This window comes from Amblyomma americanum, chromosome 7 (assembly GCF_052857255.1).
Source record: "Amblyomma americanum isolate KBUSLIRL-KWMA chromosome 7, ASM5285725v1, whole genome shotgun sequence".
Classification (NCBI taxonomy): domain Eukaryota; kingdom Metazoa; phylum Arthropoda; class Arachnida; order Ixodida; family Ixodidae; genus Amblyomma; species Amblyomma americanum.
Window position 1 is genome coordinate 68,113,975 of NC_135503.1, and position 27,067 is coordinate 68,141,041.

The window sequence follows — 27,067 nt, forward strand, 5'->3', positions numbered from 1 at the left end:
TGAATCCCTTTCGCAAAACGAGGTGAAGCTTTTGGCGCCACTGTTGCCACTGTCGCGTCTAATTCAAATGTCTTTCTGTGGTCAGGTGCGTCATTAGGCTCTCCTTCTCATTGCCGATAACGTATGCTTTGGTGAAATGGCAATAAACACAGCCCAAGAACAAGTTTTTTTTTGTTTCTGTGTGTGTTACTTCAGAAAGCAAATTAGCGATTTCTGCAATTTCAAAGCAATTTCTGCGCAGAACTCCAGAAGTGCTTTACAGTACTGGTGAATATCAGATAAGGTTGATTTAGCGTATGGAATGAGAAGGCCACGCAGCGACTGTCCTCTCTTTCTTTTTTGACATAACCGCTATTAAAAACAGGAAGCCAGCTGTGGAGCCGGTGTGAACAAGCCTGGGCTGTTGCCGATGTATTGGTTTTTTTCTTAGGTACTGTTGGAGATTTCTCTTCAAACCCACCGCTGCCACAAGTGTTGGAGACGGAAGAGCTATTGAGTTGACTGACTCGTTCAGCACCACAGCTCCCGGCTCCGAAGGACGGCGTCGGACTCCGTTAAGAAGGAAACTGTACCGTAGGTTTATTTTACGTATTTACATTCGAGATAGGAGTGTGTCGGCAACAAACCAGCACCCCGTTAAATACATTTTATATTCCCCAGATCCCCGACTGGGGAATAAGGTTCGCAGAATGATGTCCAAAGAAAGGAGCAGATGAAGACACTGGACGTACCGCCCACGGCAGTTGGCGGTGCTGATGCTCTCTCGCAGCTCGGTCGAAGGAAAGGGGAAAAGACAGTCCTCGAACCCTGTTGCGTCGATGACGCCACGGCGACCAGGTCGATACCCGTGTGGGAAAGGAAGGCACGCCGATTCCCAGCAGCTGGAAAGGGACAAGGATGCATCAAACATTGGCGCGTCGATGTTACCACAGCTGTCAGGTTGGCTGTCAAGGAATGTCCAGATGACTCCCAGCTCCCATTGTCCCATTGTCGCCGCTGCCTTCACCGCTGCTTCCGTGAACGCCAGTCCTCGCAGCTGCGTGACTTCGATGACTCATCCGCCTTCACGTTGATCTTCTAGGAATTCCTCACAGGTCCGAGTTCTCCGAACAATAATATATATATATATATATATATATATATATATATATATATATATATATATATATATATATATATATATATATATATATATATATATATATATATATATATATATATATATATATATATATATAGTCATAATTTATAAAATCCTCCCACTTTATGGAAAGTTGTTCCTAGAGCGGGATTCGAGCCTGGCCCCGCCGGCTCACTTGGGAAGTCGCTGTTCCAGCTGAACTAAACAGGCCGACTATCCTTTGGTATAGAGCGAGGTCAAATTAATAAGAAACGTGGCCAAGGACCGAAGCAAGTCCGATGTGCTTGTATTGAAAGAAGCACGGGAGTAGGTGGCACAAGGCTGTTATTCACTTACGAAGGCACCTGGAAAGGTTTAATCAGGCTTGACAGTCTGTTCTTGCAGTCACAAGGCAGTGCTAAAGAAAGGTGGATGCTGAATGTAATTGCCTTTTCTATAGACCTTAACTATTTTCTTGGGAGGATTCTTTATTCAGTGTTTGCGAGTTACCGCGTAAAAAGGCGCCAGGATGAATCCCAGTGTATTAGAAGTATCGGAAAACGCTGCGTGATTTTCAATTGCTTCCCGAAACTTTTGAGTGTCACTGAAAGATGCATTCGCATTTACGAGGCGGCTTATCATAATTATTAATTTCTTTTTATTAGTTTATTTTTTCTCTATAGTTTATGCTTAAAGTCAGAGCCTCGGATGAGTGTGAACTGAACACGATGACCTCGCCTGCAGCAGAGTTATGCCGGCGCCACTTCTTCCGTCCGCTTTATTTGCACTCGGTGGCGCCACGGCCACAGGCTAGCTCCGACATATACGCGCCATTTTGGCGAGTGAAAAGCCTCGCATCGCTTGTTGCCCTCGCATGCCTCCGCCGGGGCGCCATCCGGTGGTATGAGCGCATAGAAGCCCATAACTTTTAGGCTGTTTTTATACACCAAGACGACATAAAAGGTTTGAAACTGCCATGCTATTTTTTGCTTAAAACTCTCGTAATGCTCTCCGATATCTCCGTCCAACCTTCTTTATTAAAAAAAAGAAAACAGCAAGGCTTTCAGCTTTATGCGCCGAAGGCATTGCATTCCACGGCCTGCTCAAGGCGGGTTGAGCGAAGCCTTCTTGTTCTCTTACTATTGCCGGAGACCAATGACCAACATCAGAAGCATTTGTTTACTTATTCACTTATTTATTTATTTAATTATTTATTTACTTATTTATTTACATGTACCTCAAGTGCTCGCAAGGGGGCACTACACGAGTGGTGAGCATTAAATATGGTCCTCACATGGCACACAGAGCTTTAGCTTTGGGCCATTGGAAATAACCGGGACTCTACCTTGATGTACTATTAGAGATGCAAAAGTTCATAAAATTGTGAGGCGCTTGAAAGAAACTTGTTTTTTCATGTTTTATTTCAGAAAGATATAAAAAAAAACGAAAAAGAAACGATTACTCAAAGAGTTGTATAATAAAACACATATTTATTTCTCGGACATCGAAACCAATATAATTCTTATATTTTTGCACGCAGTCCCAACCGAGCTTACTGGTTGAGGATCTACGCGCAATTTGACATCAGGGCATTCTGACCGACCGTTACAGATACATCAATCTGATTCCGTGTCCAACCATTTTCACCAGACAGGTCCATGCTTCGCTGTGCAGCGGACAAATCCTTCCTGGCTTTTAGATTAGTATACGCACTTATACAAGTTTTTGCACTCGCTACCCTGTGAGCCTGTTGCGCAATTAAGTGTGCACATTCCAAAATTCAGACCAGTTCCGTTCACACGCCGCAGAAGATGGGGGAATCTGGAGTACGTGACAGGTGAGGGGGTTCAAGGGCTGGTTGGAGCAGAGCAATTGCCACCATGTGGATGGATCCAAGTGTTTCGCAGAATCCCAAACTCCTTCTCTTGACCACATTCCCTTACAGGCTCTGTACTCTGCGACGTTAGAGAGCAGTTTCCCGGCGCACGCGTCCAGCGATACGAGCGGCGCCTGGCCGGAAATGCAGTCGGACGTAATTGCAACCTGTGCGTCATCCAGGCTTTTGCAACGATACCATGGGTCTAAGAGGTTGGCAGCGATGTGAATGGGTCATACACAGAACTCCTCACGCTCGCTGATCACATGCATTACTTGAGCCTGTTCGTCTTGCGTCAATGCGCTAGTTTCCAGCCACGCCGCGACTTGCGTTTTATTAGACTGGAAGACTTCGCAGACGTCCGACAACAAGGCCTTGTCAGATTCAAGCGTAGTAATCCCCGAGGAGACTGGTGTCACCAGGTCTAAGCAGCTTCGCAATTGTTTCCAAAACACAGCCGCGTCCAAGACGGCCTGCCGTATCCATTTGTTCACCCCGAGTTCTCCCATGATTACAGTCTCCTGCAGTGCCTCCTCGTTGTTGAGAAGGCTTTGTATTGACAGGGTGAAGCCACCCCATCTTGTCTGGCTAGGCAGGTTGAGTGTTGTGAAATTGCCTTTATCGTACCTTTACTCCTGCTTTTGTCGGAGTGCAGCAGCAACTACGTAAGTGTTTTTCACATATTTGATTACTTTTCTGTACGTTTAGTGGGCCTCTTGCAATACTTTTAGGCGCATGAGGTCGTTGAGGAGCAGGTTCAGCCCATGTGCTAAGCAACCAATGGATGAAATGTGAGGGAATTTGTAAACAACATTCTTGTATGCTGCCTGCATATTGCTCGCATTATCTGTAACCAAGGCCATTACTTTGTGGGGTTGCAGAGACTCAATCACATTACAAATCTTTCTGGTAATGTAGGCCGCGGTGTGCCGATTTGTGCCTGTTTCAACCGATTTGTAAAACACAGGCTGTGGTGTTGCGATGACGCAGTTCACAATTGACTCGGCGCGAATGTTGGTCCACCCATCTGTGAGCGCGGTATAAGGCACGTCGAGTTGTTCAGAGCCTCTTCTACGTTAGTTTTTACTCGCTCATAGTCAGCGTCAAGCAGGGGGCCGCTCAAAAGGTGCCGGCTAGTGGTGTTTATGAAGGCTGAAGCATCTTGAAAGTAGTGAGCCAGTGCTTATTTTCTGATAGAGAGAACGGCGTGTTCTTTGCATATACAGCCCTGGACAAGGTTTCATCAATTTTTTCTTGCATTTGAGGCGTTATTCTGCCGACAAAAGAGGAGACGCTAGCGGAATTTTTCATCGAAGAAGGTTTCAGTCAGACATTGGAGCTCTGGCGCCCACTTGACGAGACCGCCGAGGAATTTCCAGATGGCTTGTTTTCGGCTGCGACGCCATACACCTCCTTCACCTCTTGAGGGCACTTTTTGCAGGACAAGAGATGTTTACTGCGGCGTGTAGCGTCAGGGAAGCCATGTGACACGTCGCAGTATTTGCAAAACGCTTGAAGGTTTTTGCCTGCCGTAAGCGAGTCACATACGTTAAAATGTTTCCACGCGCGGAAATTTTGTTTTTTTTTCATGTTCACTCTGATTGAAAAAAAAACGAAAAAAACTAGTTTTTTTGCTAAATTTTCAGTGTTTTTTCGACCCTTCACATCTCTATGCATTATACTACTGGCATTGGCAACTTGGCGTTGAAGGGATCCATGCCAGAAAGAAATTTTTTTAGTTCGCTCAAAATTCTCAGTAACAGAGATGGGGTGAAATTTTGTAATCAGAACACTGTCAAGTGCTGCAGTTATGCGCGAACAATGAGCTATTTTCTACGAAATGCCGCGAAGTGATTTCGAGGATTCAGTGTTATAACAAAATGTTCAGTCCTAAAAGCAACTGCTTTCTCCTGCACGAGGCTAATACAGTGAAATATCTAAGGGACCTGAAAATTTGTTCCAGTTGAGTGAAGTTCGAACTAACGCAAGCCCGAACGAAACTAGGGACTGAGGCAATCTTTCGCGCGGGTCATTCAGTAGTTGTGGCAAGAAATGAGAGTGTCGTGGTGTTCCACGCGCGTCGCGGGACTCTCGCTAAAAAGTGGTCTGCTCACGGCCGTCAAATTTCTTACTCTGCGAATATTATGAGATTTATCAGATAATATAATCAGACCGAATCATCAGATAATATTGTTGAAAGGACGTACTACGACTGTCCATACTAATTATCATGCACCGGGACGCGCTACTCGGCAAAGGCATAGTACAAAAATTACTCACCTTTCCTCGCAAAGCAACTATTTCAAGTATTCGTTCTCTTCGCGCACAATAGTCGACTGGAATCAGCCAACAACAACATCGCCTCTGCGCCAACATTACCTGCGTTCTTACCTCGTTTACGGTGACATTACTTTGTTGTTTTAAGCAAGTTGACAGTGTTTTGCTTCGTTGTTGTAACCCTGAGCGTGATATTTATTACTTTTAAGGAGCTTATTGCGTGTATTTTTGTTGCTTTAAGCCCAACCTGTATCCTGTGTATTCCTTCTATAAACCTATACTGTGTGTACTTTCTGTACAAGCCATTATTTTATTACTTACGCTTTTACCACCCAGCTAAAACACCTGATGGTGATTGCAGTATTATAATTTATAAATAAAACATTAACAGCGTACTCATATAGGTCGATCACTTCATCTTTTTGGGATGTGTTCGGTACGGCTGCTTTCACTGCTTGCCATTCGCAGTCAGGTATGTTATGTATATGTGTGGCCCCTAGCGACATCTACATTGTCTGGGTGTCGACCAACCCTTCTTGTTGTGTGGCCCCCACACCTCAACCCTAAACTGCAGCACGCTGGCGGTCGCGTGCAGCAAAGTACAGCACGGTGAGAGGTCCCGTAAGCTCTTCCCCTTTCGCGCTGAAAAGTGAACATCGGATTTTGGCCCGCAGCTGCGTGTTGTTTTCACCTCGTCTTTAATTGCGAGCAATTAGCTGACAGTGCTTAAGTTTCGATATTTTACTAGTGCGCCACTGGCTCCAGTTGTACAACAAACCTGCATTACGCCAGCGTTCGCAACTGTCTCGGTCCGTTCACTAACGTGCACACATTCTTGCTCTCATCGGTTATGTAACACAGCATTCGCCACGTCACGCCCCGCCAGTTCCGTTCGGTCGACGACTCTTTTGGCTTCATCCGCAGTCATAACGTCTTTCCAGACGCCGACCTTGCCACCACGTACACACCGGACGTTGGACATAGCATCCAGGAAGCCTGAGCACTGGACGGACGCGTGAAATGATTTGACTCCTTCCGAGAACCTCGTATCCCCCGCAAGCTTCTCGAAGGGGATGTACAGAAACTCTTCCATGTACTTATTGGTCTTGGATTTCATGTAGGGGACGCTGCTCTTCTCCTGACACTTCTTGAGCACGATTCTACCCTTGAAGAGGTTATGTTCGATACCAAGAAAACCCGAAAGACTCTTCACAGTGGCCTGAAAGTTCGAGTGCAGTTCCTCGTAGTTGAGCCAGAAGACGTTCGGGTCGTCCCGGTGGTCACACCACGATCGTAAGTGGGCGAAGTATCCACGGTAGTCAACGGCGTCGTTGCAGAAGAGGTCCAGGAAGTCGCTCAGCTGGCCCTCGCTGAATTCGTACGCCGGGTACGTCCGAAGACGTCGGAACATGCAGGCGCAGACGTCGCGAGGGTCACGCACAAGCACGATGTACTTGGCTCGCGGCGACTGGGCGATGAAGTCGTACGGCAGATGCGACGTGATGATTCGGGGGCTAGGAGCGTCCTCGACGGCTTCGGAGCCTTCAAGCTCGAGTAAAGGAAAGGCTCGAAACAGGCTAGCGGCGTCTTTAGGCGAAGAACCGTTGTGAAGCAGAACATAGAGGATCTGTTGCAGCCACAGCGTGCCGCATTGAGGATAAGTCACAAGGAAGACGTCGCCGTCCTTGGCCTTGTACTGAAGGCCAGAGGTGACGTTGTACGGTGGGTAAAAGTTGGCCAGCCGCAGTCCGGAGTAGGATTCATAGAATGGCAGAACGCGCTCCTCTTCCATTCGTCGTCTCGTTTCCTCTGGCCTCGCTAATCTGAATTCCGTATTTTTGCACCCCGCTCCGCTTGACGACTTGAGTCTTGCGGACGCACCACAGAAGCTGAGACGCTTGAGTACGAAATCCTGTTGGCGAAGCAGGAGGCACGTAAAAGGTATAATTGTCGTTGCGTTTGGAATAAACATAGGATGGTTTTGAGAACAATGGTGGCTACAGTAACAGCTCTAAAGTTTGCTTAAAATCTACGAGCGAGAGTAAAGGTTTGAGAGTAACAGATAGGTCCTCAAATGAATATTTTCGGAGAGAAGGTGTGAAATAAGTCATGACGAAATAAAAGTTGCGCAAAAGCAACTATTGGGCAAATGGCTGCCGCTTCCGTGAACGTGCTTGTTTACGTCATGAATGTTCAAGATCTGTATGCTACGAACGAATAGGTGCCAGCTCAGCGCGCAGACATATGGCTGACTTCACCGCAACGAAAACAAAATATAAAAAAATTACATTGGGATTTAAATATTGGTGTGATCGCTCCAGAGAACAGGCTTGGCACAAGTTCTTGCAAATTGTATTAAGAAAAGAGCATTCAGTGAAATGTCTAGTGACTGATCCGACTGGGACTCTGGGACCTCAAGCAAATAGAAAATATATATATATATACTGCACGATGTTGCCTACATTCCATCTACAAACCAAAATATATGATATGCTCACTAAAGAGGTACGTGGTAAAGCATATTCATTAAACTAGGCTACACCATCAGCTTAGAGAGGAGTGTGTGTATTTTGGTAGCATCTGAACTATCACACTCCCGATGAAAAAAAAAAACAAAAAAGACGGGAGCACTGGTTACAGTCTCCATGGTACATCAAACTACCCATCATAAGTACACATACTTCAAACCATGCCGACATAAAATGCAAGCCACTTACGTCTGGTAATCAAATCCGAGTTGCTAGGCTTCCAGGAGACCACTGGCACGGGATATCGGTGCGAATCGCGGTGCGAGTCACTTCGCAAACGCCTATGACCCAGCAACTGAGCGTCGCACAGCGTCCACAGCCTACGCTCGCTGCTGCATGCACCTCGTTCTGCGACTGGTCGCGGAGCAATGACCTACCAACTCAGGTTCCCGACAGAGGGGTATACCACGCGATGGAAACGCAAACAAGCAGAAAAGAGGGGCAGGCTGTACGTGGTGAGGAAAGGGTGCAATCAGGCCTTAAAGAAAGCGAGAACGCATAATCAGACTGTGACCGAACACGCGGGAAAAAGGGAGAGAGCAAAGCAGAGTGTGTCACGGAGCCAAGAAGTAGCCTAAGAAAAGAGAGAGAGAGAGAAGGCAAGGGAGGAGGGCCAGGCGTACAAAACGCGAACCCTTCCAGGAAAGTCGAGCAGAACCAGGCGACTGCCGCTCGGCGAAGCCATTTTCGGACCACGCGAGAAAGAATAAGAGAAGGAAAGGAAAAGAAATGAGAATGAAATAATGGAGGAAGAAAGAGCGGCGCAATGGTTTCTCCCTCTCCTCTACGTTCTCCTTTCTAGTTTCTCTCTTTTTTTTTTCTTGCTCTGACGGCGCCCGAGTTCCGCATAGCTGTGCAGGAGGCGCGTAAATATTGCGTAGGCAGCTCGATGACTTCCTTCCGCCGGAGAAAATAAGAGGCCAAAAAAGAGGCGTCGTTGACGCAGCCGTTCCGCCATTTTGGCCGCTATTTCCAGTCGCCACTCGGTGGGTTCGCGCTTCGAATGACTTTTGAATGGTGGCGATGGGCAGCTGAGGCCTGCCGAGGTTAGAACGAGATTCGGCTGAGTCGTCTGAGAAAAGAGGTTGGCATGGAGATGAGCAAACGTCTGTTTCTTACCACCGTTGATTTTCCCATAACGGGACTTCACGTTTAGGGCACCGCAAAAGAAAGCGCACCGAATGCAGATACATGCATTGCTGATATAAAATAAGTAAAAATAAAGGCTGCTTAATTGCCTTTAAAATAGGCGGCTGATACGATGTTGAGATTAAACATCGTGAAATATTTTTTTTTCTGGAGCAGTAATCATTGCCTCAAGGAATAAAAAGGGCACTATTATACAAAAAGAGGAGATGATAATATAGATGGAAAGAGGGCGAAATATTTCTACCTATTCGCTTTTAGGAGCAGATATCGCAATGATTTTTGTGCATGAGAAACGCTCACATCAAGCTTATTCATAACGGTGGACGTTTGACATGTTACTAAGCGGGATGAAATTTACGTTCTCGGCTTAAGCAGTGCTCTGAAATGCGAAACAAACACTTGTAATATATTTGAAAACATGTGAAATGGAAGGTCGTTAAATTTCATTGCTGCTATTATTCTAAGAATGCTTTGCAAGATAAAAAGGCACAAATGTGGCGCTATGCCGCAGACTTTCATGATTACGGGCTTCTATGCAGCAGATTCAGCCGCTCATCGGGATGCCCTATTTTAACTCTGGTTAACCATATGGCCGATTGTACGCGTGCGTGCAACTCCCTGTCATCAATAAAAAAAGATCTTCAGTGGGAATTCTACAATGCCTATTTGACATCGTTTTCAGTGTGGTTGAAGCAAAAAGGCTGCAGCTAAACGTGGGTAAGACGAAATGTATTGTTTTCCGCTTAATTAATAAACTAACAGGTTCCGGCATAAAACTTACCTACAGTGATGACCCGATAAATTTAGCAAGGAAACATGAATCCTTCAGGGTGTGATTCCATGAGCACCTGATTTGGAATCTGCATGTGGATTAAGTTACTGCGGAGCTGTCGAAGACTGTGGGAGGTTTGTGTAGAACAATGCATCTTCTACTAGTGCAGTGGTTAAAAAAGGAGCTATATTACGTACTTTTCTAAAGTAAGCTTACATATGGTGCCTTAGTATGGGACAAAACGACTAAGAATAATTAGAGGAAACTGGTCCCCTGACATAAGAAAATTATTCGCTTCTCAACTTTACATGGCCACTATGCGATCTTGCGAATATCACCTCTTTTCAGTCAGTACGTCATGGGAAAAGGGGCCCGAGTACATTATTTGAAAATGCTGAGTTGCTTACAAGAAAATAGGATGTTGGTAAAAGAAAAAACGCGGCATTCAAAGCCACTGCCTCAGGCCGAAAGTAATAGGCACGCTCAAGATTGGAACAAATTACGGAAAACAAACTTTTAATTTCCAAGGAATCTAAATAGCAGAAATAAAGTGGAGGAGTCGGTAGATTTTAGCTGCTGCTACCACAAATTCAAAAAGCAGATAAACCAGATGTTAATGTGGCAAAACTTGCATTTTCATACCGGATAGCTGCTCAGATTGTTTCATGTCTTACACCATCCACCCTACGTGCGTTTTCAGACAATTCAGAATGTGGCTTTCAGCTGTTTCTCTCAGTATGTAATCACGGAATGTCCCCCTGTTTTCGTTATTTTTTCTCTATTTTATGCAATCATTTCTTTAAGTTGTTTTAATTATTTAAAGGAATTGTGCATGTGTATTCATATTAGTTGCCTTCAAAAACTTCTGAATAGATAAATGTTTTTTGTTGAAAATTATGATTATTTCAGTTGAAATTTTCCTTTTGTAATTAGTATAGGGTTGAAGTGAATGTAACCTTACACCACTGTCGATATTATGCGTGTTTTTTTATTATAATAGTGTTTTTTAATTTCAAGCTGTTAGTGATGTATGTTTGTATTCTGACACGCTGCCGAATCTATGTATGGGGGCAGGGACCTCTGTCACGCTCTCACATAGCCTTTAGTCCTTTCGTCTTCTTGCTGTACGAGGAATCAATAAATCAGTTTCAATTTCAATATAGGCGCTATTCCCGAGCACCCGCGACCCTACTACCATACAAGTAGTAAGACTGTTACATGGGCGGTTTAGATCCTGACTGAGTCAGAACCCCAATAAAGCTTGGAGCGCGCTTAGCATGCAACACTGCTACACTTCCTCACTCGTTGCTCATCTGAAAGTCGGCTTGCTATACACCAGATAAGCCTGGCTGCACCCGTTGGTTAAAGTTGCAGCAAACAAATGTTTTTTTAAAAAATGAAAATGAATAGAAAAAGCGATTGTCACAAACAGAAAAAAATTCATGGCTGCGACGAAGCTGCAGCAGTTTCCATAGCGAATACAGGCAAAGCACATTTACAGGTGCTTGCACGACGGCGCTTGCACATTTACACTTGCATGTTTGTTTACTACTGCTATGGCTGCCTTGCAGTGCCGAAATGGCGGGAACACAAATGCATGCAAATCAAGCCACACCAAATAAAAGAGAACGTTACTTTAAACACTTGTGCCGTGTGAAACATTTCTTTTCGATGTTGCAATCATTAAAAATTTAAATGCCCCTTGAGCCCGTTTGCGGCAGCAGCTTTCGATGAAAAGTCCTTACTACTCTTGTGGAAATGGCATGCTAAAGACTGATCACGATTGAAACTGGCCATGGAGCAACAACGGATCTGCGTTGAGTTTAATCCTAATCGAGTCCATCATGATCGGAAGTTCTCGTGTGACAGAGGCACAAATGTTTCCTGGAGTTCAAGTGATCTTAAGCGTAGGTCCTGTTAAGAGGGTATCGTCCAGCATGGTTTCCCATAGCAACGCGGCTTCCACCACTGCCTGTCGCAGTAAGATCGGTTAGTGCGAATACAGTCCCTCCCCTGATCACGCCGAATTGCAGTATTGCGCGAGTGGGACGCGACAGAGGAGCGCAGGAAAGCAGCGAAAAATAGATATTTATAGCATGGCGCGCACCGCTACCCCTACTGCCTACCGCTTACCGCACACCGCCCTTGTGCATGCACAGTTCACCCTGAAGGCGTCAGATAGCGCCACGTTCCTGCCAACAGTAGTCAACAGCGCTCCCAGCTGCACCGCATAGCTCCGCGGCTCCGCGTTGACTGAGATGTGACTGTAGAATAAACCACCGTTGCATGCTACGACTCGACAACACCAAAGGGGTGTTCAGAGCCCCTTTCGATGAAATCGAACCTGAGTGTTCTCATTCTGCGTCGAAGCACTGAAGTGGCCACCGCCAGAGCCGGACGCTGCCATTTTCGGTCAGGAATTCTCCTGATGTGGACGGAATACGCTGTTGTCGCCTTCAAACGGAAAATTGCAGATGATCACTTAAGGGGATCAGCCAGTACACGGGAGGCGACATTCAAATGCTCAATAACACCTTGCAATAATTAATATGACAGCAGGAGACACACTTATTACAGTAAATAGTGCACAGACATTACCACGCATTCAGGACATCGCCCAGCCAGTGCCGCTATGCCTAGTGGCCTATCATGTTCTGTAGTTGCATTTCATGTAGTGGTTCTGCCACCACACTCATTCTCTCTCCTGTTTATGTCACGGGTGATGTCAACTCGTTATTTTTTTAATAGCGCGTTATATTTTTAAACTTTCGAATTTCTAAATGTTCGAAGCCATGCGCCACGTTGTAGCATCTGAGGGAACTACAAGCGCTTGTTCCAAATTCTTGTTGTGAGATAGATGAGTGATTGAATCAGAGAAAAGGGATTTACATGCACGGAATGAAGGAGTTTGAAAAGGAATAAATCTTCGGCATGAGCGGGAAACGATAGTAATAGAGGGAAACTATCACAGGAGCCGTCTCAATGTAAAAGAAGGTTTACATGCCAAAGAACAGATCTCTTTTGCCTTTTGCTGTGTCCAAACCCAGAAGCCTGGAAAGAATGGGTAACCGTAGCCCACAAAACCCAGGTGGCTTGTCGAAGCGCGATTTCTGGGAACCGCCTTCCACAGAGAGGAGAAGCGTGGCGACTACAGCGGGCAGTTATCAATAGCTTCGGGTCCTCAATAGAACAACGGGCTTAAAGGGCGGACTTCCTCAACAACGTAGCCCAGAGCCGTTGTTGTGGAACAACACGTAGCCCAGAGCAGGTTTCGGTCTCAAGGCTCTGACGTAGCCGTAAGACCGAAACCTCAAGCTAGCGAGATCGCCATTGTTTGCTGCTGCATAGGGAATAGAAGATGCCAGTAATCAGGTGAGGAAGCAAGTGCGGATTCAGCAAGTTCGTGCATTAGCATCCTCTTGCAGTACCTAGTCGCAGCAAAGTAATCGCAGGTCTTTAGGGGAGAGATGATAGAGTTCTAAGAGATTCCTTGATGCCCATTTGGGGCTTCGGGACGTTAAACCCCGCAATTACACTTTTTTAAAACCCACTCAGTGCATGTGAGGTGTAAGCAGAGAAAACCTGAGATTTAGTCTCGTGCGCGTGCCCTCTTTCTCATCTAGCGAAGAGCGCATCATAATTTTAGAACAGTGCTCTCTTCATGCATGACACACATATGCTGCATTTTGCAGCTGAAGAAAATGAAGATGGCGAGGAGTACTCACCTTGCTAAATTTTCAGCTTACCTTGTTGTGCGGGAAGAGATGACCCGAAGATTTAGTCTGAACTGCAAAACTACTTTTTTGTCACTTGTATGAAATCTTCAATTCACAGGCCCGTATACTGCGCTTGAGGCATAAAAACCAGAAGACACACCCAGCTCTCACCATTTAATAGCGCATGAACTCAAACGGCTGCCACCGGCGGATTCGCTGCAGTCAAACCAGCTTGGAAGCTACTTCTCATTGCCAGCAGCGAATGCGCAACTCTAGGGTCACTGAATTCGAACACCTCCCACTCTTGTCGGGCGAGAAGGGTGTGGAATCTGCCTTAGAATTCAGCCTGCGGAGGTTAACGGGTGCTGCAAGCATTATATCCTTGACAACTTCTTGCAGATGAGCGAGAATGCGCCCTTTCTATTCAGCGCATAAACAGAAGCGTCATCGCGCTTTCATTTTTATTTAACATTCCCTAGATTCATTTACGCGAACGCCAAATGCAATCGCCGTTTTCCACGCTTAATGCAGTGCAATCAGTGAAGCACTCGTTCAAATACTTTTTTGAAGATGCGATACGAGGCCACTTCCGCAAGTATGACACCTATAGAGCTTCGCAGCGAAGATTAAGGGCATATAAAAATTAAGCCGAGTTAAGCAGGGATGTTGTTTAGCTAAACGAAACGACTATCTGAAAACTGCTGAGTGTAGAGGCAGATGAATGCATTCTAGAGCATATGCAACAAATTGATCCCGTGCCCCAGAATTATGAAGGCAATATGTAAAGAAACAATTTATTGGATATGCAGAAGAAATCCACGATGAATGCATATATATGCGTGCTTTCAAAATATCACGTTTATTTGATTAAAAAAAACGTTCACTTGAGTATACAAGCAAACCATCGGACATGATGCAATAATCTTTCTTAACAGCTACTCCGGCTCTCCAACCGTTTGAGCGTTTGTAGTCTATACCGAAACAGTATGCTACGCATAGATTACATAATTTTGTTTAGAAAAAGGACCAACACGCGCCAGTGTATGCTACCAAGCCACGTGGTCCTCTAGTGCTTGCTCGTGCGTATGACGACGACTGCCGTAATGTCCTTTCTGGTAAGCACGGCCATTTTTCGAGACCTCAGAAGTAACGCTCCGCGTATATCCTCCTGAAGACATTCGATTAAATTAAAGCGAACGGGTTAACAATACAGTTCGGTGCGCCTCAACAAACGATTACATGACGCCATGTTTTCGCCACGTATCAATCAAATCGGTGTTTGACAAGCGATCCAGAATCATTTTCTCCAGCCTAGCGTTTTGGTCCGCGGAGAAGTGGTTCTTCCAGTCTCCGACAATGCCTTTGCGGATGAAGCTGGCAGTGGAAGGATTCTTCTGCGACACCTCGTGGAATACCTTAAGGCCTTCCGGCGCGTCTTCTTCTACTTGTTTAGTGAAGAAATTTGTAAAGTTCTCCAAGGCGTAATTCTGCATGGACTTGACGTCGCTGTACTTGATCACGTTCTGGAGAATCTCTTCGTTCTGCAGAAGCAGCTTGTGGTAGTCTTTGTCGAAGAACTCCGCGATCTTGAGAACATTCTCGCGTGGCTGGGCCTTCATGTCCTCGTAGTGGAGAAAGAGGACGTTCGGGTCGTCGCGGTGCTCGTACCAGCCCTGAACATGGTCGAAGTAATCCCCATAGTCAGTCTCGCCAGAGATGAAGATTTCGAAGAAGTCGTCGAACTTGCCATCGGCGAAGTCGTATCCCGTGAAGCCCCGCGTGTGGTGGAATAGGGACACGCAGGTGTCCTTGGGGTTGCGGCAGACGTAGAGGTACTTAGCCTCTGGATGCATGGGCATGAGGTGGTAGGGAAGGTGGGTCTTGATTACTCCGGGCCGTACCATGTCGCGCACACTGTCGGCACCCAGCATTTCGATGAATGGACTGCTCTTGAAGAACTCCAGGCCGCTGGTTGGGGGCACGCCCTTGCTGAAGATAAGAAAGCCAATGTGTTGCGTCCATGTGGTGCCACACTTGGGAAACGTGACGACAAACTTGTCATCAGGTCGTGGCTCGTAGCTGAGCGCAGAGCGCAGCATCTCAACAGTGAAGTTGCGGCAGAGCCGCAAGACTCCATCCATGTCCTGGTAGAGCGGGCCATTTGGGTGACGGACGTCAACGACTGCCATGCTGGATTCCTCCCGCCCTTTCAGGGGGAAGTCCAATGCTTGGAAAATTTCTGAGTCTTATTGTTCTCTGTAAATAAAAAAGACCAAAAAAACACAATGCAAATTTTCACAGTGACGCTGCCAGAAGTGAAATGTGAATGTGAAAGGTTACCGACACTATTGCCGACGACTTCCTTCCGTTTTGAACCTTGATATTAAGTCTAAAGTCTGCTTGCATTGCATACATGGTTAGACAGCTCGTCGAACCAGCAGCAGAGTGCCGTAAAGCATCGTTGAATGAAATATCACCTGACGCTCAGAATAGCGCTAGCCTCACACGAAAATGAAAGGCTTAATGTACAGATCACCGCACTTCTTGGTGCAGCTTGAGCATCAACTGGATGCCTACTGCATTTTTAACATGGAAATGCTTATTACGGGGGTTATTAATACAGAAAGCACAGGAAGCGATCCGGGAAACTAAGCTTACACTGACGTACTCGCCAAGCACGGACTAACCCAATTAGTAACCTCCCCCAGACGAATCCACTGCAGCGACAAAAAAGTGCACTAGGTCATATTAGTATGTTGAGCCACCATTCTTCAATAACGACCGAAGCAATCGCAAGTGATACCATGAAGATTCTGCCCACCTTTTTTTGTAGCGACTAAGAATCGCCTGCGAAGGTGCTAGGAACACGTGTATTTCATAATTATGAGTTTCCAGCTCTTTCAAGCTTATTACAACAGCATCAACAGATGCATAAGTCGACATATTTCGTTACCACTTACAAACAGAATAACCTTAAGAAATGCACCGGAAAAAAACTTTAGGCGAGAACCTTGGCCCACAATGGACACTTTATCATCTATCAATCACAACAATAACATGCGTAAGAAATTAAATCAGCGTCCTTTTAATGAAGACGCGTAAACACACGAACGTGCGGGCAGTCCCCAGTGAAACGCCAGAACTGTCCTGCCAGCCCAGATTTCTCGGCCACTAATGCCAATCAGCGTGCGCTGAATAATGCGCTAAGCCGGTAAGCTTAGATTTAATTTTATTTTGCGCATATATTCCGTGTTCGTAATTTTATATCAGGCGCATTCGATGCCCGCCGGATTCAAGGCAGCAGAAGTATGACCTTGAAGGCGAAATTCTAGAGGCCCATGTACTGTGAGATGTCAGTGCACGTTAAGCAACTCCAGGTGCTCGCAATTACCCGAAGCCCTCCACTCGAGAAGCCTCATAGCTTGAATCGCTTTAGGACGTTAAACCCCGTAAAACAAACAAACAAACAAACAAACAAACAGACAAACAAACAAACTACCTAACTAACTAACAAACTAACTAACCAGCTAACTAACTGGCATAGCATTGCAATTTCTGCAGCTGCATCTAGTTTCCAGCCGCATCGTTTATTTACACTGATGACACTCTGCCAGTACGACGCACATTTGGCGTGCGCAAAGGCACTCCAGGTCAATGACGAAAACGCGAGTTAAGGGCTGGCATAAATGTGAGACTCGGGTCAGATCAATGTTCTCATCAATATACGCTAACATCCAGGAAAGAAACGCTCAAGGACACTATTGCGCACCGCAGCTAGGGCCTGCTCCTAGCCAGACAAACGAAGCTGCGGCCGGTTGCACAAGCCTGCATGGCGGTAACTAGATGGCGCTGTTTCTTGAACGAGGCGGCGTTCATCGAGACCGACCTAGACATGGGTCTAGTGATGCTCTAGTGTTCCTGTATATGCTCCCGCAGGGAGCAGAGTTGCGCGACTGTTTTCCTCGCGCCGCTCTTCACGCCATTCGCTGAGCGGCCGTCACGTGATGCTGCTGACGACGTTTGTTCCATTTTGAAGTGGAGGAGCCGACTTTCCAGGCGCAACGCCGGTTCCTCGCCAGCCCCAGTACTCTCTCGACTGTCACCGTGATCGTACGCGTCCGGTGCGGTCGGCTGCGGTGTGTTCCCGCCTTTTATGTGCGCTCCAGTTGTATATATTTTGATAGTGTGCAGTGACGGCAGCCTCCAACTATGACGGGGTGCAGTGCGCCAAACTGCAAGAACCGTACCGAAAGCGGCAAAGCTTTTACGCAGTGAACAAGCTTTGCCTAGGCTATTTAACTTTTTTATTTGTTAAGAATGCCCTTAAGGTTCTGCTGACAAGGATGTTAACATTGGAGGAGAGGAGAACAAAAATAGCATGAAATACTTGAAAACAAAATTTGATATTAAGATAATTATTTTTCCTGGAGTAAAAACATGGAGCAGTCCAAAACAAAGATATTCCAGAATGCAGTGAAGGTACATATAATTCAAGTAGGTCAAGAGAAAACGCAATAGTGCTTAGCGAAAAACGAGCAAATAACAGTACCAGAAAGAGATACACATCACTTTTCGAGATCATTGGAAACTCGTATGCCACAATTCAGCTACAGTGACTTAAGGCAGGCTTCTATAATTTTTGGATATTAAAGAAGTACGGCACGTGATGTGTTTGGCTCGAAAAGATTACCATGGCATAGAAAAAATTCAATGGAGGGCTAGAAGTCAGAACAACAAATGATACGTATATTTTGTGAAAGATAAGCGCGCGAGTTTGCGATATCCGTGCCTTTGGTTGGTTAGATATACTTGTGTGCAAAATGCATTGCTTTAGACTGCCCGCATTCACATCGTATGCAGCGTGGTTTCACAAGCTTCGTGCAACATCGGCGGTCGCAACCCTATAGAATAATGTATTTCAATGTGGTTCTGCAGGGAGATGCATTACCGCACTTCTCTTCATCGCACAACTCACACGGGTTTTTCATTTAGAAGCATTTCTGCCCTATTAATGTCCGTACTGCGAGCTATCGCTGTCATTCCGCGATCTTTCTGTCATGCTGTATGATATTTTCCGAAAATCAGATTATTTTCCGCTGTTTTTTTTAACGAAGTATGATGGGCTTAGCATCGATCTGTGAGCACTGATACAGTAAATGTAAAAAGGATGCCAGCAATCAAGCGCCGTTTGTAAGCTTTTTTTTTTTAAAGCGAACTGCTCTACAACGCCAGCCCCGTCATGATCCTAGCGCCTGTGCGCTCGAGGAACTGCTTTCCCGCACAGCTTGGAACAAAATGGCGGACCTTCGCGCAACTCTGCTCCCTGCGGGAGCATATACAGGAACACTAACCGCCCTGAGAGCAAAGCGCCATCTGTGGTTGCAACTAGAAAACAGCGCATCTCGCGTTGAGTTTTGTAGCGCCATCTACAATAGCATTGTAGAGACAACCACCTACCGCGTACCAATGATGACGTCACTGTCCAATATGGTGGATAGAGGTGGAACTATGTGACTATGACATCAGGGGACGAAATGGCGGCATAGCTTCGGTTTCTCGAATCCAAGATGGCAGCCATTAAAATTGGTTGTGCCCTCCCATCTCTTCCCCCTTTCCACCCCTGACCAAAAAAGTATCCTAAAACGGCCAGGAAAACATAACGCGACCACTATAAATGTATATATTCGTTCCGCTATATATACTCCGACAACAACGGGCACCCATCAGGGGACAGTTGTATACCGAATTTGGTAGGCAAATAAAACCCTATGCGTATAGATATAGAAATAAAACCACAATTAAATAGGCAAACATAGTATACATGCAATTACTAAATGAAGCGTTACCATATCGCACCGCAAGTCAAATTCAAGGCCCACCTTGACCCCCCAACCCGAAGCAACTTCTGTTTGGCACGTATCTTGAGGGGTTGGGTGCAACTCGCAGTGGGTAGACGTGCATCGTAATTTTTCCAGACGGTGGCGGCCTTTTTTTGCCCGATTTTGTCTGCTATTTGGTGCTATGCTATAGCCGCTCGTTTTCAGCCCGGCAGGTACTGAGACAGACAGAGACAGACAGACAGACAGACAGACAGAGACAGACAGAGACAGACAGACAGACAGAGACAGACAGACAGAGACAGACAGAGACAGACAGAGACAGACAGAGACAGACAGACAGACAGACAGACAGACAGAAAAACTTTATTGAGCAAGTGAGCTTTAGACCCAGCTGGGTCCCTGGGCCACTGCGCGGTCCCGCACTGCATCAAGTAGGTCATGCCGGGACGTGACGTCGGCAGCCCGAGTCCCCGCAGCAAGCTGCGATGTCGGGTCTGCAGACATAAGCAGGACCTCCAAGTCCTCCCAGCTCGAGATGGCGTGCTGTCCCCGCGGGAGAGGGTCGGCAGGGCAGCCGAAAAGGATATGGGAGAGTGTGGCGTGGGGGTCACCGCATAGGGAGCATGCAGGGGATGTGCCGCAATAGTGGGATAAAAGCTGAGGGGATGACAGAGAGCGGGTCTGGAGGCGTCTGAAGAGGATCTGTTGGGAGTGCGTAAGAGAGGAGGGTAAGTCCGACGGTCCAAACGGGGTATTTGCGTGAGCTCCGCAAAGGTGTGCGTCCGCTCCCTCGAGAATCCTGGATCGAGACTATCCTGAGCCCGGCAAATCAAACCTCAGGCCGAGTAATGAGACTATCACTGCGACGGTTGCACATTGCTCTTGGCTAGCCTGGCCGGCCGGCTGGCGGTGCGTGCCGGCGGCGTTCGCTCCTTCCTCGCATTAAAGAGTGTGCGAACAATTCGAGGCAGCGTGCAGCGCACGACTTTTCGCCCCGAGAATTTCGCAGTAAAACTTCGCCCCTCGGAGGCCGGCTTTATTTTCAAATACTGGAGGCAGCAGCGCTGCCCAAGCAGGAGAGGGTTACACGTGTTGCATTAACAATTCGGCAAAGACTTTCACATGTGATGATTCGGCAATCAATGCTAGTAAACAGTTCCTCTGGTACGTTGTAAGGGGAAGATATGAATTCTGATAAAGTTTGGTCCTGGCGAAATACGGGCGTATCACCTGAGAGTGGGTCAGTCGACTTGATCTATGGGGTGCTGCAAAAATATAGGTGTCACGTGACAACCCGGATTTGTTGTGATACAGCAAATAAAAGAATTTTAACCTGCCAACTTGACGGCGTACATGAAGGGGCTCCAAGTTGAGCTGACAAAGCATACTGGTGACAGATGAAGTTGACCGATAGTGAGATAAAATAAATCTTGCAGAAAGGCGTTGGATGCGTTCCAATTTCGCAATGTTCGTGTTATAATAAGGGTCTCACACTATAGAACATACTCGAGAACAGGTCTGATTAGAGAGCGGTATGCCTCAAGCCTTACGCCTGGAGTAGAGCCTTTTAATTTACGGCGAAGAAAACAAAGCTTATTGAATGCTTTAGTGCATATGTTGCCAATGTGAGTGTCCGATTTAAGGTTGTCTGTAATAGTTAGTCCTAAATATTTGACAGCCGAAACAGACTGAACAAACTGGTCCTGGATATGATAATTGTAAAGGGGCTTTTGTTTTTTGTTATTGAAATAGAGACGGTTTTAGTAAAGTTAATCTTCATACCGTCGCACCAATCCGCAAGTTTACAAAGATTTTCATGAAGAGGCATACGCCCGACATTTAGTGCTTTGCTTTTCAAGTGGACCCTGCGAGCTGCAAAAGTTAGTTGCTTCCTTCTCTATTGGGTGAAAATTGTAGTTTATTGTCAGTATAGGCTTTCTGTCTGGTCTTGGGATCTGTATAGACCTCCTGCTTGTTTGAAAACTAACCAGATGGCGCTTTCAGTCGCTAGGTGGCTCGCGGTAGGAGAGTCTGATAGAAGTCGAGAAAAAAGCGCCTTTTCCTCGACAAATGACCCAGTTACAGCCAATGGCGTCGGGCGATTCTGATGAACTTGCTAGCTCGAGTAGCATGACAATGCAGGGAGTGGACTACCCCCAACAATGCAAGAGAAGGGACTGTCCATTTTCTTCTGCCACTCCCTGTTCTCTAACCCAAGCAGGTTCATGAAAATCAGTCGACGCCATTGGCTCGAAGGGGTTCCTTTGAAAGGGAAAAGTTGTTTTTTTTTTAACTTTTATCCGACTTTAGTACGCTCTAATCCCAAGAGTGGTTGGTACTTCGAACTTAATTCCGTTCGAAGTGTACGGGCTGGTGTTAACAGCGTATTCCGGGAAAATACTTTGGCATGGCGTGATGCTTAAGTGATTGGTGGTGAGCAGAAAGCTTTGCAGTAGTTTATTCCTACGCGATACACTGAATAAACTCATCAGCCTGTGACAGCCTGTACTGGCTGGCGTTACTTTACTTCAGGAAAACAGGAAATGCACTGGCATGTGCTCTCGCAGTCTGCTGACACACCTGCAGCACAGTACGTTGCTAGCTAGCGTTTTACAGCTCGATAGCTTGCTAGTGTTCTACCCGACAGTTTGTTAGTTTATCGCCCCGTAATGTATAGCTGACGAGCCATGCTGGTGAATGAAAGGCACAGCGGCTCGGGTCGAAAAACTCCATTAGTCTCCGAACTACGTGCGGTGGATACCGCTAGGCGTGCTCATTCTCGTTTCCGCGTTATTTATGATATTCTTTGCCCGCCGCTGTGATGCGATGGCAACAACGAAACTTAAGCACGCTGCACTTTGGACAATGTCTGCCCTCCGCAATTTCGTTGCAAACACTTAGGTTCGCGATCACGCATCGCTTAATCAAACAACGTGTGACACATCTTGCGAGGAAAGTGCTTACGTTGCTTTTCACACTCAATAAAGTGCGCTATTCTAACCATACTAACATCACCGCGCAGCAATGACGCAATTAGACCTTTACACGAACCAATGACGTCGGTCATTTTAAGAAATAGTGTCAATATTAAATGCTGTGAACGCGGCTCCCACTCGTAAGTTCGCATAAAAATATGCTACATGTGTTGTCAACAAAAGAACGCATTCCTTGGTCGCATGTGAGCCGGCCGGCGCCCCGTCCGCACCAAAACTTCTCCTGGCGATAACTACGCAATTTCACTTTTATGCTCCCACGCGTGTTCCACAGTGACGCAGCTGCTCAATACACGCCGCTTCTGCAGCATGATGGGCACTATGCCGCCGCACAGTCCCGCCAGAAGCTGCGACCGCTGCGGTGGGCATGGCCAGGCGGAGCCTGTACTGCCTACCGCACGAAAGTCGCTATTGACATCAGCGCCACCGCATCTTTGTGACGTCGCGGCGTGAAGCAGGTGTATTATCATGATCGAATGCCGGTGCCTTGTTCATTCATTTCTGTAGGAAATAAAGTCGTGCTAATGAGAAAGCATTCGTTGGATCAGGTGCAAAATCCGGCGTTGTAGTCAACGCAAGATGATTAGAAAACCCACGTGACCTCATGACGTCATCTCCTGTGCCCACATCATCGGAAAAGGAAGAAAAACAAAATTGCTTAAATAAGATTTCTCTCGAATCGGGTTTGGAACCCAGGCCGGAGCGAACAGGTCAGTTTACCTGGCTGCTTCATTAGAGCACTGCGCCATCACCGCTTTTTGATTTCCTTTATTTCATTAACAATATACATACAGGACGAATCGAACAGGTGATCCGGTTTACAGAAAACCAGTCTCTCTACAAACGATTCAGGTTTGTCACTTCCTTCAGTGCACATATCCACTCAGGTACAGAGGGCTGAGATTTCAAAACCTCTACGATTTCATGAAAAAATAACCAATATGCTAACGAATATATCTGACATGAATATCGGCATGACGAACAACACTGGCCGGATGGCAGTGCGCGGCTGCGGAATTCGCTTCTTCCTTCCTCGCATGCAGAATTCGCGACGAATTCGCCACAGCGCGCCGCGCAGAATTTTCGCCGCAAGAATTTCGCAGTGAAACTTTACTCCTTGGAGGTCGGCCTTTAGGGACTGGCGACAGTGCTCAAAGCAGTGCTCTGGAATTGCGGGAGTGCAATGATCAGCGGTGATAGTACTTATTTTCCAAAAAAATATTTCTCGCCTTAAACAAAACGTGCTCCTATAAAAATTCCTTATCGTAATTACAATAATATCGGCACTGGCTGGTGGACAACGCCGCGGAAATTGGACGAGCAGACTGACGTGGTATTCTGCTTATTGGGCTCTTTTCGGCAGAGCTAAGATTAAAGCTTGCAATGAACCTTCGATTAACCTAGAAGCAGCTGCTCGTGGATACGATTATTCGGGACAAACCTAGTCACATCTGGCGTCATAAACAGTGATAAAGCTGGGTGCTGGTGGCTCTGACTGCGAACAAATAAACATTGCAAGGCTTTGCGGCAGTATTGGTGATGTAACGAGATAAAGAAGCGTGCGAACCACTGCGAATAAACTGCCAGTGGAAATTTTCATGTATTTCTAGTTCATTGTTTTAGTCTTATATGTCATTTTTACACTTTTTTGAAGAATCTAACGCTGCATCTGTGAGCAGCATAAAACGCTTCATCCGCTGTCTCAAATATGTACTGCTTATTAAGAAATGTGTTAGCTTCAATAAAGAGAATAAATTAATGCAAAAGTTCCGAAATTATAATAATTGGCGCGCATTCAACCATATCTTCAGCCGGGAGCTGCGCAGGACAAGACAAAGAAGGCTCGCACATAATCGGAAATTTTTTTCCAAAATTGTTGAGGCAAAACATTCGGCACTGCAATAAAGATCAAACTTCTGGAAGAAATCTGAGAGGGCCGATTATTGTGTCTGATGCGTTTCACGTAAATTACCCTATAATACATGACTAATGAAAGCTGCAAGATACAAAACGCATTCGAAATACTAAAGAGAACGTACTAGGCGTGTTGTGTTGAAGTCGCAGCCACATGTACTGGCTTTTGGGGTGTGTGTATTACTTGTTTGAGTGAGACAACAGCTTCAAGTCACGCAGTACAGCTTCACAGCTGTGCCACAGCCAGGAAACAAAGCCCGAGGGCACTTCTGTGTAATCGATCGAAGGTCCAGAACCGGCTAAAGAATGCGGTTCCGGCAGCGGTGCATTACGAAATAGCTACCGCCATCGGTTAGCATTTATCTGTTAGCACTTACGGTCTACTCGTTGAACCACCCAATTCTCGGCTTTATTTTTTTTATCCCATACAAATTTAGTAGTGGCAATAATGCTTTTTTGCGCAACATGATAGGCATAGAAACAATGTAACGGACCTTCCAGCCTGTCAGAAAGGTCTGCATGGGCATGCCACGAAGGCGCAGCGTACTTACTAACATAACATCTGAGCGTCTTCATGCGACAAGGAAAACGCTAGCCAGGCGACCTTGAAACTCACCTTGTGGCTGTGCTTTGTCTGGTAGACCGTTTGCGGAAGCCCCGTTGCAGTTGTAAGACAGCCGCCAAACTCCCTGCCGCTACTTCAAGCGCCCGACAGTGTTCAATGCCTCCTTGTAAGCAGCAGAAAGGAAGCCGTTCACCTACGCCCGGACGCTCTGTTATCGCCTAACGTCACAGCGAGCCGCCGGCGGCAGCTCCGCCCCATGCCCGCCGCGCGATACTAGCGAGCGCAACGCTCGCTAGAAGCGCGCGTTTCTGAGGCGCTTCCTTATGACACGTGTTCCCTCTGGCCACATACAGAGACGATAGCAAAGATAAAGGAAATACATTCACGCTAAGCGCTGGCCAAGTCTCGCGCGACGACCGCTACGTTTCACAATTCGCGTTCAACGCTGTGCAAACTGCATAACGAGTGCGCGCACAATATCACTCCGCCTACTTCTCAAGGTCTCGCCGATGGGGTACGGCGAAAACGTGGTAAGGTACGGAACGAAATTGTAGGAATCGCCGATTATGACACCCTGAGGTCGTCACAGCGAAATAAACCTGCTTCGTTAACACGCGCTGAGTTATGGCTATTTTTGATTCAACGGGCTTTGGAGTACCTTATTATTCACCGATGACGAACTACTTTTTGTTAGCGGACGTCGGCAGCGTGATTAGGCATACTAGTTTCGACAGCACTGCACACAGCGTTATGAAGCGATTCGATATGATGTAACGTCGTTCTGTCACGCAGGCTATCTCGGGATCTCGCCAGACGTTCCGGCGCGATAGTTCACTTTCATTAGAGGTTCAGGTGTAGGAATCGAAGTCGGGGAACGGAGTGCCCAAGTTTGATTCTTCGCACTGTCAGCTTTCATTTAAATTTTTTTTTGTGTTTAAATCGCCGATAGGCCGGCGCAGAGGCGCAGATCGTACAGTGTAGACGCCCGTCGACCACTTCTGTTGTTGAGCGAGTTGGGCAGACATGCATGCCACAGAGCCGCCGAGTGATTAGAGCAGAAAAATGGAATGCATCGAACCGCTGTCGCGGCCGCAGAGGGTGGTTGACAGACAAAAGAAACTCTTGGACTAGTTCGCCATGCATTTTGAACCTTACAGCGAAAAAAAAAAAAACAGCACGGGACAACCTTGAAGAAGGACGACCAGCCAAGAACGCTTTCAAATGAAGTTTATTCGGAAGGTGCACACACGATATATAGTCAAGCGTGACCTAATCAGCCGGATCAACATCGGTCACTGTCTAAAGGTCCGATAAAAGCGATAAAATGATAAAATAAATGAGCGTTTTAAAAACCGATGTCAATAATAGGTGGCCAATGAAAGCAAATACCTGTGTCTTTTACCGTTCTGTGAGATTAAGAAAACATTTCCAACAAGCCAAAAGGTTTCATTTCTAGTACAACCGGGGTCCAATGTGCCTCCCAGATCCTTGCCGAATTATAACCCTTGTAGCTGTGGCCTCATGCAATGATATTCGGCTAGGCGTCTGTATACACAAGGAGTTTCTGCTGCCTGATGTCTTGGCATTGTTTGGCTGGTGCCTACCTTCAATCGGTCATGGGAGGAAAGTACGCAAGATCATGCGAGCAGAATGACAGCGACAAGTTCGCGTGTATACAGAGACCATTTGCGTATTCTGCTTCAGCTCACCACTAGGGCATTTCAAAGACCACGTTTTGAATCTTGAGCCCGGTCCGTGCTTGAGGCTCAAAGCCCGAGCCCTGCTCAGGCCCGCGGCTTGAATCCGGGGCCTGGCCCCGGCCCCAATACATCATCACTCTACTGAGCTCATGCCCGGCTCTCCAAGCCTCCAAGTCAGGTGTGAGGCCTGGGCCTATTCCCGCAGCTACGTAAGAGGTAAACTGCTCATTTTGTTAAGGTACGCTACTAATACTCAAATAAAGAAGTGGCCTTCGAAGGCGCTCAAATCGCCATAACGCTTGAGAAGGTTGGCTTGGTAAACACAACAGGAAGAGAACTTACAGAAAAATGCGATCTTGGAACAGATAGCTCCCTGTCGAGCAATTAATAAAGGTCCTTCTTCAGCGGTTCTAATGAGACATCAAATTTCCAGTGACACGAGGTAACAAAATCCAGCAGATGCGGGGCGCCTTGTGGTAAATCCGATGGCGTGTGCTCGTTGATAGCTGATATAGCCCGAGTCAGCGGTACTTCTAAATTTAATATAGGCGCATGAACTAGTGAAAACGAGTCGTGTGTCTGGCGTTACAAGGCTCCACTGAGAAAGCCGAAGTGGT

At 46.6% G+C, this 27,067-nt stretch overlaps 2 protein-coding genes across 2 annotated transcripts; both read right to left on the reverse strand.

The window, feature by feature from the left end:
• Positions 1–5,450: 5,450 nt before the first annotated feature.
• LOC144097189 (sulfotransferase 4A1-like) lies at positions 5,451–8,598 on the reverse strand. Its single transcript, XM_077629940.1, has 2 exons — positions 7,991–8,598; positions 5,451–7,185 (listed from the first exon to the last, which is right to left on the reverse strand). The coding sequence occupies exon 2, from the start codon at positions 7,063–7,065 to the stop codon at positions 6,115–6,117; it is 951 nt and encodes a 316-aa protein (XP_077486066.1). The 5' UTR covers positions 7,066–7,185; positions 7,991–8,598; the 3' UTR covers positions 5,451–6,114.
• Positions 8,599–14,227: 5,629 nt separating this feature from the next.
• Positions 14,228–25,025, reverse strand: LOC144099283 (sulfotransferase 1C4-like). The gene is made up of 2 exons (XM_077632467.1): positions 24,802–25,025; positions 14,228–15,694 (listed from the first exon to the last, which is right to left on the reverse strand). The coding sequence occupies exon 2, from the start codon at positions 15,625–15,627 to the stop codon at positions 14,674–14,676; it is 954 nt and encodes a 317-aa protein (XP_077488593.1). The 5' UTR covers positions 15,628–15,694; positions 24,802–25,025; the 3' UTR covers positions 14,228–14,673.
• Between the last annotated feature and the right edge of the window lie 2,042 nt (positions 25,026–27,067).